The 19,210-nt window shown below is 40.3% G+C and overlaps 1 protein-coding gene and 1 non-coding gene across 4 annotated transcripts in view; both read right to left on the bottom strand.

The window, feature by feature from the left end:
- The window catches only part of ORC1 (origin recognition complex subunit 1), a 37,425-nt gene that overhangs the window by 17,184 nt on the left and 1,031 nt on the right, over nt 1-19,210 (bottom strand). For 2 of the 3 annotated variants that reach the window (NM_001014918.2, XM_024988221.2), the window contains 8 exons: nt 15,050-15,124; nt 14,279-14,378; nt 13,364-13,491; nt 11,589-11,767; nt 10,116-10,434; nt 4,552-4,921; nt 3,311-3,412; nt 1,011-1,206 (listed from right to left, as the gene is read on the bottom strand). In NM_001014918.2, the coding sequence (NP_001014918.2) occupies nt 1,011-1,206; nt 3,311-3,412; nt 4,552-4,921; nt 10,116-10,434; nt 11,589-11,767; nt 13,364-13,491; nt 14,279-14,373 (1,389 nt within the window). In that variant the 5' untranslated portion in view covers nt 14,374-14,378; nt 15,050-15,124. Of the gene's footprint in view, nt 1-1,010; nt 1,207-3,310; nt 3,413-4,551; nt 4,922-10,115; nt 10,435-11,588; nt 11,768-13,363; nt 13,492-14,278; nt 14,379-15,049; nt 15,125-16,144; nt 17,932-19,210 lie in introns of those variants that run through there. The other variant, XM_059883825.1, reaches the window with a different exon arrangement.
- MIR2285BC (microRNA mir-2285bc) lies at nt 9,591-9,650 on the bottom strand. The gene has a single exon (NR_162272.1). It is a non-coding gene; the product is annotated as a microRNA mir-2285bc (primary transcript).

The raw sequence follows: 19,210 nt of genomic DNA, 5'->3' as shown, positions 1-19,210 counted from the left end.
TTTTTTTATTATGCTAAAGAGGGCCCCCCATACCCTAAATCCATTCTTCTGAATGGGACTCAGAAAATGGAATCAAACCAGAGCTATTCCCTTATATAAGATTGCCTGGTCTCCAAAGGTGATCTATTGGAGAGGCCCCCAACCTCCTCACGACTGGAGGTGGAGCTTACATAATAATAATAGAAATAAAGTGCACAATGAATGTGATGTGCCTGAATCATCCCTAAATCTACACAGGCCGCCTCCCTCAACCCAGTCCATGGCAAAACTGTCTTCCAGGAAACCAGTCCATGGTGCCAAAAAGGTTGAGGGGTGCTGAACTGGATTTCTTTCCCTAAAGGTCTTTTGTTGACTTCAACCCAAGCTCAATCACATTTTTCTTGATATGGAGAAATGGAGATCGGCTTTAGAAAAAGTCTCCTAATTAGGCATTTCTAAATTGCTCTAAGGAACAAGATGCTTCATGAAGAAAAGTTTCCTAATATACTAATAGTCTCCTGGAAGGTCACAATAACATAAGTTAAAGGCCCTGAGAAGTCATGTGACAGTGAAACCAATTTAACTTTGTTTAATCCAAACATTTTTCAAACATATCTGAACATGGTAGGACCCTCTTTTCTCAATAGCTTTCAATGTTATTCTGCTCAGTTTCACACAAAGCAGACAGACGTCCCCATTTTCAGTCCTAGGGTTCACTTAGAACTTTCCTCCATGAATACACAAGGCACGCTACTCAATATCCTGTAATAACCTATATGGGAAAAGAATCTGAAAAAGAACTGATATATGTATAGCTGAATCAACTGCCTATACACCTGAAACACACTGTAAATCCACTACTCTCCCCCCCAAAAAAGAAGCTTTCCTCTATGAATATTCCAGGCGGCATAGCTTTGAATTTGAGAGACATGTTCTCAAAATCCAGCTGTTACTAGTTGTGTGACTTCAGTCATCACAATTTCTAAATTAAGAGAGGAGCTTCACTGGGAATAAACCTAAAAGAACCTTACAGTTTTCTTTGGTGTCTTGGAGGGGGTCTGTAAGGAAGACTTCATGGAAGAGCGTAGGTTCCTGGACACACTGTTGGGTGTTCTCCTTGGAAGCGGGGTTGTGGAAGCCTCTTCCTCTTCACTGTCACAGTCTGAAATCTCGGCTGCTGGCAGAAACTCTTCATCATTTTCGTCACTTTTACTGTTACCTAAAAACCTAAACAGTAGGACACATTATTTTCTGATATTCAGTGTGTGAAGTCTAAATAAGAAGCTCCTATCAGGTCAGTGTGGATGCAAGTACTGCAGTCTCTTCCTGCAACTGAGCAATATTAGACATGCTCCAGTTCTTGGGCCCTTACTACTGAGAAGCTCTGCTAAGGGCTTTATTCATATTATTTCACTAAACCCATCAACAACTTTGTGACTTGTATATTACTTTTCCCATTTTACAGATGAGGAATCCACAGCTTAGAAAGGTTAAGTAATCTTCCCAAGGTTACACAGATAGTATTAGGCTGGTGCAAAAGTAACTTCAGTTTTGCACTGGTGAACTTTGTTGTTTGATATTGTAATACATTCTTAAATACATGTAGCTATGCTATACATCATCTTAATGCGTATTTGTTGCTTCATGTTTTTTTGCTAATGACATTACTTGCTGTTTATTTTATGTTTATTTTAGACTAGGGAAATGATGTTAGACAAAAGGCAAAAGGCAGATTCAAGCAATTTTCTTATTCGAGTTCAAAAGGAGTTGTAAAGCAGCAGAGACAACTCACAGTATCAGCAATGCATTTGGCCCAGGAACTGCTAACCAACATACAGTGCAGTGCTGGTTCAAGAAGTTTTGCAAAGGAACAACAGTCTTGAAGATGAGGAGCGCAGTGACTGGTCATTAGAAGTTGAGAATGACCAATTGAGAGGATCATCAAGTTACTTGCTGAGTTGTGTCTGATTCTTTGTGGACCCCGTGGACTATAGCCTACCGGGCTCCTCTGTCCATGGAATTCTCCAGACAAGAATACTGGAGTGGGTAGCCATTCCTTTCTCCAGGGGATCTTCCCGACCCAGGGATGAAACCTGAGTGTCCTGCATTGCAGGCAGATCCTTTACCATCTGAGTCACCAGGGAAGCCCCTCATCGAAGCTGATCCTCTTACAACTATACAAGAAGTTGCTGAAGAACTTAATACCTGCCTTTCTACATTCTACATTTGGCATTTGAAGCAAATTGGAAAGGTGAAAAAGCTTGATACCTGGGTGCCTCATGAGCTGACCACAAATAAAAAAAATTGTCATTTTGAAGTGTCGTCTCTTATTCTACACAACAATGAACCATTTCTCAATCGGATTGTGAGATACAATGAAAAGTGGATTTTATATGACAACTGGCGACAGCCAGCTCAGAGGCTGGACCAAGAAGAAGCTCCAAGCACTTCCCAAAACCAAACTTGCACCAAAAAGAGGTCATGGTCACTGCTTGATGGTCTGCTGACAGTCTGACCCACTACAGCTTTCTGAATCCCAGCAAAACCCTTACATCTGAGACATATGTTCAGCAAATCAATGAGATGCACTGAAAACTGCAAAGGCTGCAGCCAGCATTGGTTGATAGAAGGGCCCAGTTCTCCACAACAGCAGCTGACTGCACGATGCACAGCCAGCGCTTCAAAAGTTGAACGAATCAGGCTATCAAGTTTTGCCTCATCCATTACATTCACCTGACCTCTTGCCAAACAACTACCACTTTCTCAAGCATCTCAACAACTTTTTGCAGGGAAAACACTTCCACAACCAGCAGGAAGCGGAAATGCTTTCAAAGAGTTCCTCGAATCCCAAAGCACAAATTTTTATGCTATAGTAATAAATAAACAAACTTATTTCTCGCTGGCAAAAATAATTTGATTGTAATGGTTCCTGTTTTGATTAGAAAAGGTGTGTTTGAGCCTAGTTATAATGATTTAAAATTCACGTTCCAAAACTGCAATTATGTTTGCACCAACCTAATAAATGACAAAGCCTAGGTTCAAATCCAAGTCTATGAGAATCAAAGTTCATGGTCTTAGGCACCCTACTAATAGTCTTGCTGGGTGTGATAATCTTGGGGCCCTGGGAGCCATCTAAACCGAGAGCAGTGTTTCTTGTCCCTTTCAAACTATGATGTTTATGTGAAATTAACAAAATTCCAGACATACTAGGTAAAGGTAAATTTCAACGGATTAGCAAATAAACAAGAAATGTTAAGAGGATTTAAGAAATAGGATTACAGATTTCACAGATGGCAGTGATGTTTTTCTGCCTGCCAAGGAGCAGTCTTACCTAAGCTGCTGCCTAATCCGATTCAAAGTCAAGACAGAACTCTTCCTGCGGATACGGGAAGTAGAGGGAGCTTCATCCTGAACTTCTGGCTCTTTACCCTCCCTGCAAGATATCACAGCATGATTACGGAAAGCGGTTTTGGGTGCCAGCTATCAGCAGCAGGACTGGAAGTGAGTCAGGTAGCCTAACAGGCTCCTATTCTTTCGGCAGCTACTTTGGAACGAGCTAAGCAAAATTTGCCCAAAAGTTTATAATGGAAGTTTGACTCAATCCCAGAGATTAAAATTTGCCAAAAGTTTATCATTTAAAGTAGACTCATCACCTCCACAACTAGAAATCAGAATATATTAATACTAATTCTACACAGAGTTTCTTATTCTTTTTAAATTTTTGATGTATCTATAATTTACTATCCACTCAAGGTTAGTAGCTATGCAGGTATACTCTCAATGCAAAGCATTTATCAAGAAATCTAGGTAAAGGACTTTACTGGAAGTCCAGTGGTTAAGACTTTGCCTTTCAATTGCAGGGGGTGCAGGATTGATCAAACAAGGTCTGATCCCTGGTTGGTGAACTAAGATTCCATATACCTTGGGGCTAAAAATCCAAAACTTAAACAGAAGCAATATTGTAATAAATTCAACAAAGACATTAAAAATGATACACATTTTTAAAAAAATCTAAAAAAAAAAAAAAAGGAAACCAAATAAAATCAGAAAAGCCAGGTGCTAGAGTTTCTGAGCAGCAAACACAGAAATTTCAGGATTGTCATATTTGTACAGCCCATTATGTACAGACAAGGCCCAGTGTCAAACTTCAGAGTTGTTCTAAATGCATTATCTTATTGTATTTTATGTATTTGAAAATGGTTTCCAGTTTAAAAAAGAAGAAAGAAACTGATTAAGAAAATTACTGTTAAAATGTGGTAAAGAGCCAAGCAAGTAATGAAATGCAAGACTGTGAAGCAATTCAGGTCTGGGAATTATCTTCTGGAGCAGCAATCCCCAAAGGACAGCTGGGTATGTCAGAATTATCATAAGAGTGTCTCAAAAATACAGATTCCTGGGCCCAACACTTGGAGACTGATTCACTACATCTGGGGAGAGGCTCAGAAATCTGGATTTTAGAAAAGCTGGTGATTCTGTGACACAGACAGATTCACTGGCTGTGACCCACACATTTCCATCATGTGAAGGATCTTGATTTGCTCTGTGGGAGAGAGGGTAACATCCCCAAGTCACCTTCTTTTGATGTATTCTGGTTTCAGAATCACAGAAGGCACCACTGAGGATTTCCGTCCCCCGCCGATAGGAGTAAGTGTTCTTTCTTCACTAGTCTCTGTTATTTTCAAAGCTGGGGCTCGAGCTCTCAGGATCATGCCATGATCAGGTGAGGTCTTCTTGGCATCTTTGGTACAGGAGTGTTGAATCTCTCCAGTTTTCTCTGGGGCTTTCAGAGCTGGAGATGAGGTCTGAAAACCATCAGGCAGAGACCTCTTTGAAGGTGACATGACCTCAGAGAAGGCCACTTTCCGTTTCATTCTTCCAGGAGAATCCAATGAGGCACACGAAGCTGCCGGGGAAATCCTTGTGTTAGGAGTCCTAGGGAAACCTAAGTTCAAGAGAAATCACCATAGACAGTGTGTGAATTTTCTAACAAGCACTGTACAGATTGCTAATCTCTTTAGAGATAAATTCTTTCACTGAGCGATACAAAGACATGAATTATCCATATTTGGAATTATTCTATACTTTCTTTTCCCAGGTCAGGTAGCTGTTAATTTTTAGTCTCTCTCTTAAATTCTATGGGTAATTTTGCTAGCTGGAACAGTTAAATGAGCCTTCATAGATAAATGTTTAAACATCAGGTTTTCCGTGAAGTAATCTCCTAGAACAGTTGTTCTCAACCAGGGTGATACTGCACATCCTCAAGCCCCATTCAACCCCATCTGAAATTTATTCCAATGGCTCTGTTGAGTAACACCAAGGCCTTACATTTTTTCTTAACCCAGACAATACCAGTGGAGAGATGGATACTGCAGGCAATCAACTGGGCTTTGAGAGTACACAGAACCACATTTGGATCTCCTCCAATTTCATCATGATCAAAGGCATCAAGAACCTGGACATTCATTCATAGACAAATAGCTCATCAATTGAGCTATTAAAATGGCAAGGTATATACCAGGTGCTAGGAGACAAAAGTTGAATGAGACTCAATCCTGGTTCCCATCCTAAGATACTCTAGTCTAACAGGGCAGATGAGATGCATAAATGTCTATAATATCAAGTTTAATAATGATCCTAAAGCATCTAGTGCTAATAAATAGGGCTTCCCAGATGGCTCTAATGGTCAACAACCTGCCTGCCAATGCAGGAGACCATAAGAGATGCAGGTTCGATCCATGGATCAGGAAGATCCCCTGCAGGAGGGCATGGCAAGCCACTCCAGTATTCTTGCCTGGAGAATCCACTGGACAGAGAGGCCTGGCGGGCTACAGTCCATAGGGTCGCAGAGAGTCAGACACAAATAAAGCGACTTAGCTCGCATGCACTAATAAATACAGCTCTTGAGACAGGCCTTGAAAGAAAGACAAAATTTCAACAGAGTTGAAAGGGGAAGGAGGGGGATGAGCGAAGAGAATAACTGAGACTGGTGTGAGCTAAGGCAGCGAGGCAGGAAAGCACTGGGCAGAGTTCACTTCAGCCACAGCACAGGGCGTGTGTGGAACTGCTGCTGCAGGCAAGGCAAGAAGTCAGCTAGCACCTGTGTGGCAAATATGAGGATAAAGCATGTCTAGACTACTATAAAAATGTCCCAATATCCTAGTCTCCCTTATGCCTCATTTCTCCATCTTTCTGTCAAAAACAATCCATAATATTTTCCTCATAACTGCCACATCTAATTATGTCACTGTGTCAAGTTTAAATTTCTTACCCTAACTTTCAAGGTCCTACAAAATCAACAGTGAAAAAAACACCGCAATTATTTCTAAATGGTGACTGTACAAATTATTTCTTTAGTAGTTGTCTGCATTTCCAGAAAGTTTCATATGTTCATATTCAGCTCCTAAACATACAGAAACTGTGGGAAATTCTTAAAGAGATGGGAATACCGGACCACCTTACCTGCCTCCTGAGAAACCTGTATGCAGGTCAAGAAGCAACAGTTAGAACTGGATATGGAACAACAGACTGGTTCCAAATCAGGAAAAGGAGTACGTCAAGGCTGTATATTGTCAACCTGCTTATTTAACTTCTATGCAGAGTACATCATGCGAAATGCCAGGCTGAATAAAGCACAAGTTGGAATCAAGATTGCCAGGAGAAATATCAATAACCTCAGATATGCAGATGACACCACCCTTATGGTAGAAAGAGAAGAACTTAAGAGCCTCTTGATGAAACTGAAAGACAACAGTGAAAAAGCTGGCTTAAAACAACATTCAGAAAACTAAGATCATGGCATCCGGTCCCATCACTTCATGGCAAATAGACAGGGCAACAATGGAAACAGTGAGAGACTTTATTTTTTTTGGCTCCAAAATCACTGCAGATGGTGGCTGCAGCCATGAAATTAAAAGATGCTTGCTCCTTGGAAGAAAAGCTATGACCAACCTAGACAGCATGCTAAAAAGCAAAGACATTATTTTGCCAACAAAGGTCCACCTAGTCAAAGTTATGGATTTTCCAGTAGTCATGTATGGATGTGAGAGTTGGACTATAAAGAAAGCTGAGTGCCGAAGAACTGATGCTTTTGAACTGTGGTGTTGAAGACTATTGAGAGTTTTTTGGACTGCAAGGAGATCCAACGAGTTCATCCTAAAGGAAATCAGTCCTGAATAGCCACTGAAAGGACTGATGCTGAAGCTGAAACTACCTGATGCGAAGAACTGAATCATTGGAAAAGATCCTGATTCTGGGAAAGATTGAAGGCGGGAGAAGGGGACGCCAGAGGATGAGATGTTTGAATGGCATCATTAACACGATGAGTCTGAGCAGGCTCCAGGAGTTGGTGATGGACAGGGAAGCCTGGCGTGCTACAGTCCATGCGGTTGCAAAGAGTCAGACACGACTGAGTGACTGAACTGAATTGAACTGAAACATACGTTGTACTAAGAAGTTTCAAGAATACTCACTGGACTTGGCACAGAAACAAAAAAATTAAGGACACATAATGGGATGAGGATGAGCTTGTAGAATGGCCATGGAGCAGTTTCAGACACATTATTAGTGAAAAAAGTTAAGAGGGAAAATAATATATCCAGTATAATGCTCTACTGGCTTAGAAATAATGGGAAATAAAATTAGGAGAAAAATAAACCGGAAACTAATAATATTCATTACCTATAAAAGATGAGGTAGAAGCAGGGTGAGAGGATAAAGAAAGGAATGGGGCTTCTCTGAGGACACTCGTCTTAAATAGTTTTGACTCTGTGCTAATGTTTCACATTTTAAAAGTCAAAGATGGGAAAAGCCCTAAAATTAAACATAAATGAAAGAATTTAACTGTATATCACCAATAAATAATGATTAGCAGAAGAAAAATATTTAATCAAAGTAACATTACTCCCTCAGTGGAATATATTCTAAAAATATAAAGAATAACAAATCAATTACGATTTGGAATTACGCAACATGGGAAGGACAGGAAGAACCCTGTGGTGTAGATTAGAAGTATCAGTATGAATTTAAGAGTTTTAACATTATAACAAATACATATATATAGTTCTTAGAGAAATCTGTATGCAGGTCAGGAAGCAACAGTTAGAACTGGACATGGAACAACAGACTGGTTCCAAATAGGAAAAGGAGTACATCAAGGCTGTATATTGTCACCCTGCTTATATAACTTATATGCAGAGTACATCATGAGAAACACTGGGCTGGAAGAAACACAAGCTGGAATCAAGATTGCAGGAAGAAATATCAATAACCTCAGATATGCAGATGACACCACCCTTATGGCAGAAAGTGAAGAGGAACTAAAAAGCCTCTTGATGAAAGTGAAAGTGGAGAGTGAAAAAGTTGGCTTAAAGCTCAACATTCAGAAAACGAAGATCATGGCATCCAGTCCCATCATTTCATGGGAAACAGATGGGGAAATAGTGGAAACAGTGTCAGACTTTATTTTTTGGGGCTCCAAAATCACTGCAGATGGTGACTGCAGCCATGAAATTAAAAGATGCTTATTCCTTGGAAGGAAAGTTATGACCAACCTAGATAGCATTTTCAAAAGCAGAGACATTACTTTGCCAACAAAGGTCCGTCTAGTCAAGGCTATGGTTTTCCCTGTGGTCATTATGGATGTGAGAGTTGGACTGTGAAGAAGGCTGAGTGCTGAAGAATTGATGCTTTTGAACTGGGGTGTTGGAGAAGACTCTTGAGAGTCCCTTGGACTGCAAGGAGATCCAACCAGTCCATTCAAAAGGAGATCAGTCCTGAGTGTTCTTTGGAAGGAATGATGCTGAAGCTGAAACTCCAGTACTTTGGCCATCTCATGCGAAGAGTTGACTCATTGGAAAAGACTCTGATGCTAGGAGGGATTGGGGGCAGGAGGAGAAGGGGACGACAGAGGATGAGATGGCTGGATGGCATCACTGACTCAATGGACGTGAGTCTGAGTGAACTTCGGGAGTTGGTGATGGACAGGGAGGCCTGGCGTGCTGTGATTCATGGGGTCACAAAGAGTCGGACACGACTGAGTGACTGAATTGAACTGAGTTCTTTGTTCTTCCGCTAAGGATCTAAAAGCAATGTCACCTTAGTAGCTGAGCTCTTAAAGAATTAGCTGATTATAGAGCTTAACATCAGTAATTATTAAGAAAATGTTAATAATGAAATACTACCTCACACCCATTAGGATAGCTACAGTCAAAGCCATGGAAAATAATAATATAAAATAACAAGATCTAAATACTTAGTGAGGACGTGGGGAGATGGAACTCTAGTATTATTAGTGAGAATGTAAAAAGAAAATTGATGCAGCTGTCGTGGTTCCATTTCTGAATACATACCCAAAGCGAAGGCAGGGACTAGATACGATATTCGTAAACTCAATTCCATAGCAGCATTAGTCACAATAGCCAAAAGGTGGAAGCAACCCACACGTCCACTGACAGTTGAATGAATTAATAAAATGTGGTTATATGTACAATGGGCTATGATTCAGCCTTAAGAAAAAAGTAAATCTCACTCCAACAAGCCAAAGCAATCTTGAGAAAGATGAACAAAGCTGGATGCATCATAGTCCCTGATTTGAAGCTATATTATTGGGCTGGCCAAAAGGGTCATTCAGGTTTTTCCGTAAGATGGCATGGAGAAACCCAAATGAACCTTTTGGCCAACCCAATACAAAGCAATAAGTAATCCAAATAGTTTGGTTTTGGCATTAAAAACAGACACACAGATCAATGGAACAGAATAGAAAGCCCAGAAGCAAACCCAAGTATATATGGTCAATTAATTTACAACAAAGGAGACAAGAATAAACTAAACGTAGAAAGGTGGTTGCCAGAGGATGGGGCATGAGGGAAGGGGAAGTTATTGCTTAAAGGTTGGAAAGACTGTTTTAGAAGAAAATGAGGGTGGTGACACAACAGTGTGAGTGTACTTCATGCCACTCAACTGTACACTTTTTAAAATGATGAAAATGGTCAATCTTACACGACACATATTTCAAGGTATGTCCAATCAGTACTTGGCCCACTGCTGCACTAACTCAATGCTGTACTGTAGCGTGAATTAATATTTTACCACTGTCCTTTAGCCTCAATACTGCCCACTGTCACCCATTTCCCACTTACTGCTGAGCTCCAGCCTCTTCCTTGCCCTTGGGGTGACAGGATGGGAAGCAGTGTGACGAGATTTGGACGTGGAATGCCTTGATTCAATCCTTTTGACTGCATGTTCTGTTGTGGTCCAAGAAGGGCTTTCTGCACTCTTAGTTTTGGCTTGCATGGGCTTCTGGTATCTATGATTGTCTTCTTGAAGCTTATTCAACTGAGCAAATACTTCTGGAGGTAGTGGTTTGAATTTTTTCTCATTCCAAGATAGTTTCACAAAGAATGTCTTCTTATTTTTCAGATCTATAGGCATGACTTCATCTGGGGCTAAAGCTACTACCTGAATTTAGGAAGCAGAGATGACAGAATGAAAGGAGAAGCAAAAGAGTCAAGGAATGTTCTATGAGTGCTATGATTAAAAAGGATGTAAGCCTGCATTATTACCTGGAACATTACTTTTCTAAACAAAAAAGGCATGAACATGATATAGCATATTTCCACAGACTCCTCCTTGCTGATATGAATACCTCATGTTGTTTTTTCAATCCATTTTATTCACCAAGGCCAGATTTCCCCACAAAAATTTATCTAAGCATAGTCCACAATGCTTCAATAACCTAGTGGTTACCTACTATAACAAGATTGGATTACTTAAATGGATTTGCAGTGAGTTCTAAATCTGACCCCACTTTATCTCTTGAGTCCTCAATACTCTTCAAAATGGCTTCCCACCACTAGTCGACTGTGGCTTGTCACAGTCCTGCTCATTCCCGCCTAAACGCCTTCTCTGCCTTTCCAAATCCACCCATCTTGCTGCTTCAACTTCTACATCCGCCTTTCACTTCTTCACTCATTTAACTCAAAGGTTATTTTGTGGCACACAATATGCTGAGCCCATAGATTGGAAAAATCTGATTATAGTCCTGCCAAACCATGGTTTCCTTGCCCTACCAACCACCTAATCACCACATGATCGCATCATGACCTAAACCCATTTGGGAGGCCTGAAGTAGCTTGAGAAATAACCCACACCCTAGTTTCCAGTGTCCCAGCTCAGGCTACACCTCATCAGAACCTGATTTATCATAAAATCCCATAACATGTATTTGCCTGTAGCAATTAGCACTCTTTGTACTGATTTACTGAAGGTGAAGTCCTCATTTAAGCAAGCATGTTCAGCCTCACAATGCTTTATGCCTGCCACAATCATAGCTAAATGTAATTTCCAAACGGAGATACTTTTGCCAATTTCTGCTCTTCCCTCAGGTCACAACCTAAATGTCACTTCCTCCAGAAGGGTCCTAACACATGGTAAGTGCTTTCAGTAAATATTTGTTGAAAGGAAGTAGGCAGGCAAGCAGAGACAATGACAAACAGGAAAAATTCATTTCTTTGAGGTAAACTAGAGCAAGTAATATATTTGAAGCCATGCAGTTTAGGAGTCAAGTCATAAATAAGCTTCACAACAGAACTGAGAATCAAAGTACCACCTACCCGCACAGAGCCAATGATGGTCTCAACACTAATGTTGCTGTTACAGGTCGGGTTGTCATACCAGAATATCTCTTGTGTGCCAGGCTTCCGGCCCAGTAAGTGCTGTTTACAGACAGGGACTTCACAGAATCGGATAAACCACTGTACTCGAGCACGTTTTTTGGAATAAAGTTCAGAATCTAGGAAGGACAGATGGAAAAGGTAAGGTTAAGAAAACACAATTAACATTTCATTAAGCACTTCTTTGTGCCAGACACTGTGCTAAGTACTTGATAATACTTGATTAATACATTATCCTTAATCCTCACAATAATTGTACAAGGCAGACACTAAGGCTGTCTCCCATTTACAGGTAAAGTAATCCCATTACAGGGACCTTAAGTAATGTGTCAAAGGTCACAGGACCAACCAGCTTGCTGACTCCACCCAGCACCCATGTTCTTCTCATTTTGCCCCATTCCCAATGGTGTCATCAGTCACCAAATAAATTATAAAAGGCATTTGAGAGGAGCAATTCTAATCACAGGCACTGAATAAATTTTGCAAATCTGTGGAAAACTCCCAGTAAGACTCAGAGCATAAGCTACTGAGATGACTTCTGGCAAATATATGCTTGCAGTCTTGAGCTTTATCATTGTAATGTACTGTTAACACCACTCCATACCAGTCTTAGCTCCACGTGCAAGCACACACCCTCACTAGTGCCACGATCACCACTGCCTCTTCTCTTCCTTATCTTGCTTCAGAGAAAGACTGCAGCCATTCGATGCAGCACAATACACAAATTCTAAAATCTATACAGAAAGGTTCGAACCCCATGTATAAAAGCCCACCCTGCTGACGTGCTCCCCCTAGTGGACGTTAGGTTGATGACGTTTTCCTCCATACTTGGTGAAGAATCTTCATCTCTCTGCAATGTAAAACATCTTCATCCACTCTATGAGTTCTTTTAGGCACACAAACTGCCACAGGCTAGGACTAACTACTACATACTCTTCTCCTAGCTTTTGGAAGAAGCAGTTTTATATCATTTAAATTGTTATCCTTCATCTTCCTTTTGGAATTCTGCCCCATTTCCACTTTTCAGTGCTCTTCTCTACTCTGCAGAGGGTTAATAGCAGAGAAAATTAGCAGCCGCTTGAGTGTGGCCTTGCAGGTCCCATTTAACACTCCTTTCTCTTTGGCTTCTCCAGCTTTAAGGGCAGTAGTGGCTTTCTGCCCTTACTGATCTCTGGAAAGCACCAATGTTTGCTCTCCTACCTTCTCAACACTTGTAGACAAGTCCCTCTGCGTAAATAAAACACCTCGTGTTTTCGTTTTTCTGACGGAACATCAGTTAACTAATACACAATCCAACTTAAGAACTCCCCGGTAAAAGTAACTTTGCATTTGCAAAATTACTAACTTCCTGATGCCAAAATAAAGGACACATTTCTATTAGAGTGCAAATCACCTATTTTTTCCCTTCCGCCCTCTTCCTAAATCATCCTTTCCACTTCAACAATCCTGCCTTCACAGCCATTCTCACTGGCTCCTAAAAATAATGGACAAGCTAAATTATTGAGACCCCAATCCCACTCTTTCCCAGTACTGCTCCAGTGAGTAAAGACGTTCCCTAGGTAGAAGAGGGTACAGCTGGTGGTTAAGTGACCCCATATGCACACCCGATACACTGCTCTGAGCAGAGGAATCAGTAACCACCCTTCTCCCCCATCATGGAGCACTTCCCAGTCATTCACAACAAGGAATGCTTTTCATTCCAGCCCCAAACTCACCGTCTTCAAACAACTCAACCAATTTAGCAACGTATGGATTTTCATCATCATCCCCCTCAATCAACACAAACTGTCCAACTTGGATGTGAATCTCAGTTGAATAACCTTCTCTTTTCATACTCATCTCTCTAGGAAATAACAGAGAAACAAGTTAGGAAATCTTGTAGGGTGGGCCAAGCTCTTCAGACCCCTTGGCACAGAAGAATATGCTCTTTAACTGGAAAATCTCCTGAATAGTTTTTCTCTGCTGACCAATTATACTAGAAACCAACATACCAGTCATATACAAGTGTAGATGAAATGAGTTAAGTGAATTGTTTTACATTGGATGATTAATCCAGAGGTCTCCGTATGAAACCTAACTTCTCTCAATTATTCACAAAGAACAACAAAGGCTTCCTAAGACATGAAAGCTGCCCAAGAGCAACATCAAATTGTTCAGAGAAGTCTTGGGTGAAGATATAGTAACATGTAATCCTACCCTGCTATCATGCAGAATTACACAGAACCTATCTGAAATAGGTAAGACATTATCATACATATCAAATTTTATTAACCTGATATAACGTCTTCCTGTATCACTAGCTGCTCTATTTATGCTACTATCTTCTTCCATTAAACAAACCCCTGCTGCCTTATTATCAATTCATATTTACTGTCCCTCTGGGTCAGGAAGATCCCCTGGAGAAAGGAATGGCTACCCACTCCAGTATTCTTGTCTGGAGAATCGCATGAACAGAAGAGCCTGGTGGGCTACAGTCCATGGAGTTGCAGAGTCAGACATAACTGAGTAGTCATAAGCGCACACACACACACTCCTCAACCTGTAATAACTAGGACACTTTGGATACAAGTTATTAACAGCTTAGCTTGGAGAAGCTATTAGTTTCAGTACTAAAGAATTCTATCACTCACTTGTAGGTTTGGTAGTGTAGTTTTTGATCCAACAATGGCCTGCCAACCCAGGAATAAGTTTGTCTGGTCCTCAGTCTTGCAGAATAGTACGCCATGGCTCCTGTGTAAAAGTCACTAACTCTGAGTTAACATGACAAGCTCTGATGAATTCTAGGGCACAGTTCCTGCCTTCAATGGGTTCAGACTTTTTTTCTGCCCCTACCACACTCCCACACATTTTAGGCTTAAAAGAAAACTTTTTGAGGAAAAATTCAGGCTCTGTGAAGATCAAACATAGGCAATTCAGTAAGATCTGGTACTATGCCTTATCTCTTCCTATCCAGGGAAACAGAAAGGTCAATATAAGAAACTACAGGTATTTAGAAGTACTTGGCAACAAGGCACAACGAGATAAGAAACATCTACCAACATGAAACTAAAAGCCAGTGATACAGTAGTTTTAAGTATCTTTATAACATTTATAATCTAGGCAGGGATAAAATAAAAATGCACGGAAGGACAACTAACAGTACAAAGAGCCGAGAGAAAGAGCCAGAAAGGCTAAGGTAAAGGACCAGGTCTTTTGACTTCTGGGAGGAAGGGTTTCTTAGAGGGGTTTTCTAAACTGAATATTGAATAATGGATAGCTAATTGATAAGATGGATGAAATGAGGGTTTCCAAGGGATGGAGGGAAAAACATGCAAGAGGCATTTGGGGGAATGGCAATGGGTTTTATCAAATGTATCATTCCACTTACATTAAAAACAAAACAAAATCCCAGTGTCACTAACCTGTACTGCTCTGGCAGCTGGAAGGAGTATTTTTCTTTGCAACTGATAGGTCCTAGATATAAGTACTGTGAATAGCTGAAAAGAAATGATTGTATTAAAGTACATGAAAAAAAAAAAGACATTTTACTGACAATACTGAAACATGAATGAAAAATCCAAACATATTTAACAATCTTTACAATTTGGAAGCGGCAATCTACTAGTCCTAATAATAATGCCAATTCATCATCTTGTTTGCTATTAAGAAAATAATAACTTTCCTTTAAATTCAATGCTTTTCTTATAGAGCTAAAGTTTGCCAAAACTAGGTTTAAAAAAAATTTTTTTAATCCAGTCTGACAGAATACTCTGACTTACTCAGAGAGGGACCAATAATTTCAGTCCATGTCGAAAACAACAGAATTAGAACAGTATACAGACATCCTGATTAAATGAGCTGATTTCCTAAAGTCCAGTAGCATTATGTCCTACATTCTACTTGGGAACACTTTGACCCATAAGATTTTCTGCTTTTAAAAAATGTATCTTTTAATACACTGTGAGGAAACTAATTAGCAAAAAGAAGCTATCCAGTCAATAAATGCACAGCTTACAAATGAGGCCTCAATGGTTACTATTAAGAACATGTACAGTGTAATTCACAACACAGTACTACTAAAATCAATCCAATTTTAACAAAATACATTGTAGAAATGAACAAACAGCAGACTGAGGAGTTAACACAGGTTGGAGACTTGGGTTCAAGTAAAAAATGCATTTGCATTCATTATATCCAATAATCTTTCGATAAAATATTAATAAAAGTGTTTGGATCTCAATAAATGTCCAAGGGAATATATTAACTCTAACTTCCTTTCAATATATGTTCCTTTTAATGGAAGATGTAACACGGAACTATTAGAAGTTCCTTGGAACTTTTCACCTTTCCACAGTGAAATCAGGCAAAATAGGCTACTGAGGTACAGACAAAAGATGCAAGTAAATAAGTTCAATCATTTTTGGAAAAAACAGAATATCACTGAGAGTGGTATTATAGCAAATTGGAATCTCCCAACACATTTTCTTCCCTGGTGGCTCAGATGGTAAAGAATTCACCTGCAATGCGGGAGACCTGGGTTCAATCCTTGGGTTGGGGAGATCCCCTGGAGAAGGGAACGGCACCCACTCCAGTATTCTGGCCTGAAGAATTCCATGGACTGTGGAGTCACAAAGAGTCCCTGGGATCCATGGGGTCGCAAAGAGGCAGACATGACTGAGTGACTTTCACTTTCACGCAACACATTTTCCACAATTCTTGAATAACCTAACTGAAGAATAGATGCCCTGACCTGTCACATTATCTATGATATTTGGTTACACTGGCACAGGGATCTCATTTTTTCAAACCAAAAACTGGCATACAGAAGGACTATCTCCATACTCCTCAGGTATTCACGTGTATCTAAGGGCATCAGATCCATGCTTTCAATGATTTTAAATACAGACAATATTTTAGCTTACTAAAGCAGGCATCCTAGTTCAAAAACTAAACCAAGATAAAATTTAACACTCCTTTTCTAGATCAGGAGCTCTATACACTGAGACCAGTATATCTGTATGCAAGGGTGGATGATTTACCAAAGGCTGAGAAGGCAGGAGTATCAGAAGGCTCTCTGGGCCTGGATTACATAACCTGCCTTGTCTTGGTCTATCCCTATGCTTCAGGACTGCTTTTCTGAATCTCAAGCAGACGAAGGTTGTTAGTCCCCTCAGACTTATACAGTTGTTGTTCTCTCTTCTTGCCTATCTTTGCAGGGATGGTTCAGGTCTCAGTGCCAGTAAAACTTCCTCAGATAGGCCTTCACTGATGCCCAATGGAAAGTTACTCCCCACCCCTTTATACTGTCCTTCAGGGTCATGTTCTACTGCACCACTCTATTATCAAAGCGATAACCATTATATTACTTTCTTATTTTTTGCACTTTCTACATCAGAATGTTAAATTCCAAAAGAGCAGGGATCTTGGCACCTTGTTTGTCTGTTCATAACTGCATCCCCAGGGCCTAGGTTAAGACTTCACACATAATAGGTGAACGAATGAATGAACGAATGAACAGGTTTTTAAAAATCATTTGGACAATACCAAGTGTGATAAGGATGTAGAGTGGCCAGAACTCTCATACACAGATGGAGAGTGCATAAATTAGAAAGTGGAAAACAGACAGTATCTACTAAAACGGAACATGTGCATATCTTATGATCCAGTAGTTCCAACAAAATATATTCAACAGAAAAACAAACAAACCATCAAAGGACACGCACCAGAATGGTTGTAGCAGCACTATAAAGCAGTGAAATTAAACCAGTCACGACTGCACACATGAGGAAAATTTTACAAAATAACAATGAGCTAAGGGAATCAGACACCAGAAGAATACATACTATATTGATTCCATTTACACAAAGCTCAAAAGCAGGTAAAACTAACCTATGATGCTAGAAGTCGGACTAAAAGGAAACCTCAATGACTGAAAGGAAGCACAGGGAGGGAATGGGGTGCTTCTAGGATGCAGGTTACACAGGTATGTTTTCTTCAAAACAACTCACTGCGCTGTATGCTTATGATGTGAATTTTCTATATGTAGGTTATTTTTCCATGAAAAGTTCAAAAAATTAATCAGGAGTCCTTCTGAAGAGGCAGCACTTTCCTACCCTTGACCCAGTATTGCATCTCATCATCAGAAAGAGGTTTCCCAACAGGAGTGATGAACAGAGTGGAAAGACAGGCCAGATTTGGCTCAGCAAAGACTTTGGCTTCTAGGAAACACACATTACAGGCTCTCAATGTTGAAGATACCAGAAATCTTGAACATACACACTATCCAGTCGAGGAGCCACACCCAAGAAAAACAGATACAAGTTGCAGAAAAAAAAAAATAAATAATGTCCGTGCTCAGTCACATCCGACTCTTTGCAACCCTATGAACTATACCCCACCGGGCTCCTGTGTTCATGGGATTTTCTCCGCAAGAATACTGGAATAGGTTGCCATTTCCTCCTCCAGGGATCTTCCCGACCCAGGGATAGAACCCATGTCTCTGGGTTCTTTACCACTAAGCCACAGGGAAGCCCTAAAAATAACGATAGCATATATTTATTGATCCACCAAGACAAAAGGTAGAACCAAAACTCTAGCACTTCAAGATAGTAAGTGGTCCCAAAGTTACACAGAACGGCACAGCCCTAATTCAAACCTTGAGCAGCTGGATTCCGATGACTGTGCTCTTAAGCGCTTCACCTTAGAACACCTTGTGTGAAAGTGGGTAATGTTAATACATGTCTAAGGGGAGGAGGCAATAGCAAACCACTCCAGTATTTTTGCTTGGAGAATCCCAGGACAGAGCAGCCAGGCGGGGCCACAATCTATAGGGTCACCAAGAGTCACACGCGACTGAAAATACAGGCACACAAGACTTTGCTTCTGGTATGCTTATTACAATAAGCCAGGCTTCCTACCTGCTGACTGAGCAGTCAAATGGGTCTCAATTTCCTTACCCACAAAATGCAAATAATAATAGAAGCTTTCTTTTATTCAACCAATATTTATTTATTAATCATCCATTCTGTGCTGGGGGCATTATTCTACGATCACTGAGGATGAAGTGAGAAAATGCAAAATGGTCGATTTATTTCCCCACTCTTTTTAAAAAAAATTTATTTATTTTTGGCCACAGCACGCAGGATCTTCGTTCACCAACCAGGGATCGAATCCGCGCTCCCTGCAGTAGAAGCACCAAGTCTCACCCACTGGACTGCCAGGAAAGTCCTTCCCCACTCCCTAACCCCTTGCATTTATTTATAAGCGACAGTGGGGTTTTTTTGGTTTTGTTTTTTAATACTTTGATGAATGTTATGAAACAATTCACACAAAATTCTGCGTTCAATTTCAAGGAATTCAGAAACCTTCTAAAGTTGCATATTGCCCTGTTACATTAAAAACTGTTGCAAAGGGACTTGATAAACATGACCTCGCACAAAAACCTCCAGTGGCATTCACATGTACCCAAAACAGTAGGGAAGAGGGTACCACTTTTACAGACAACCAAAATAGAAAACTACCATATCTAATCATTGCAATTTGGCAGATAGCCCAAGATAAGAAGCTTGCATCTCATTTCTCTA

This window comes from Bos taurus, chromosome 3 (assembly GCF_002263795.3).
Source record: "Bos taurus isolate L1 Dominette 01449 registration number 42190680 breed Hereford chromosome 3, ARS-UCD2.0, whole genome shotgun sequence".
Classification (NCBI taxonomy): domain Eukaryota; kingdom Metazoa; phylum Chordata; class Mammalia; order Artiodactyla; family Bovidae; genus Bos; species Bos taurus.
This window is presented reverse-complemented; position numbering and strand designations above follow the sequence as displayed.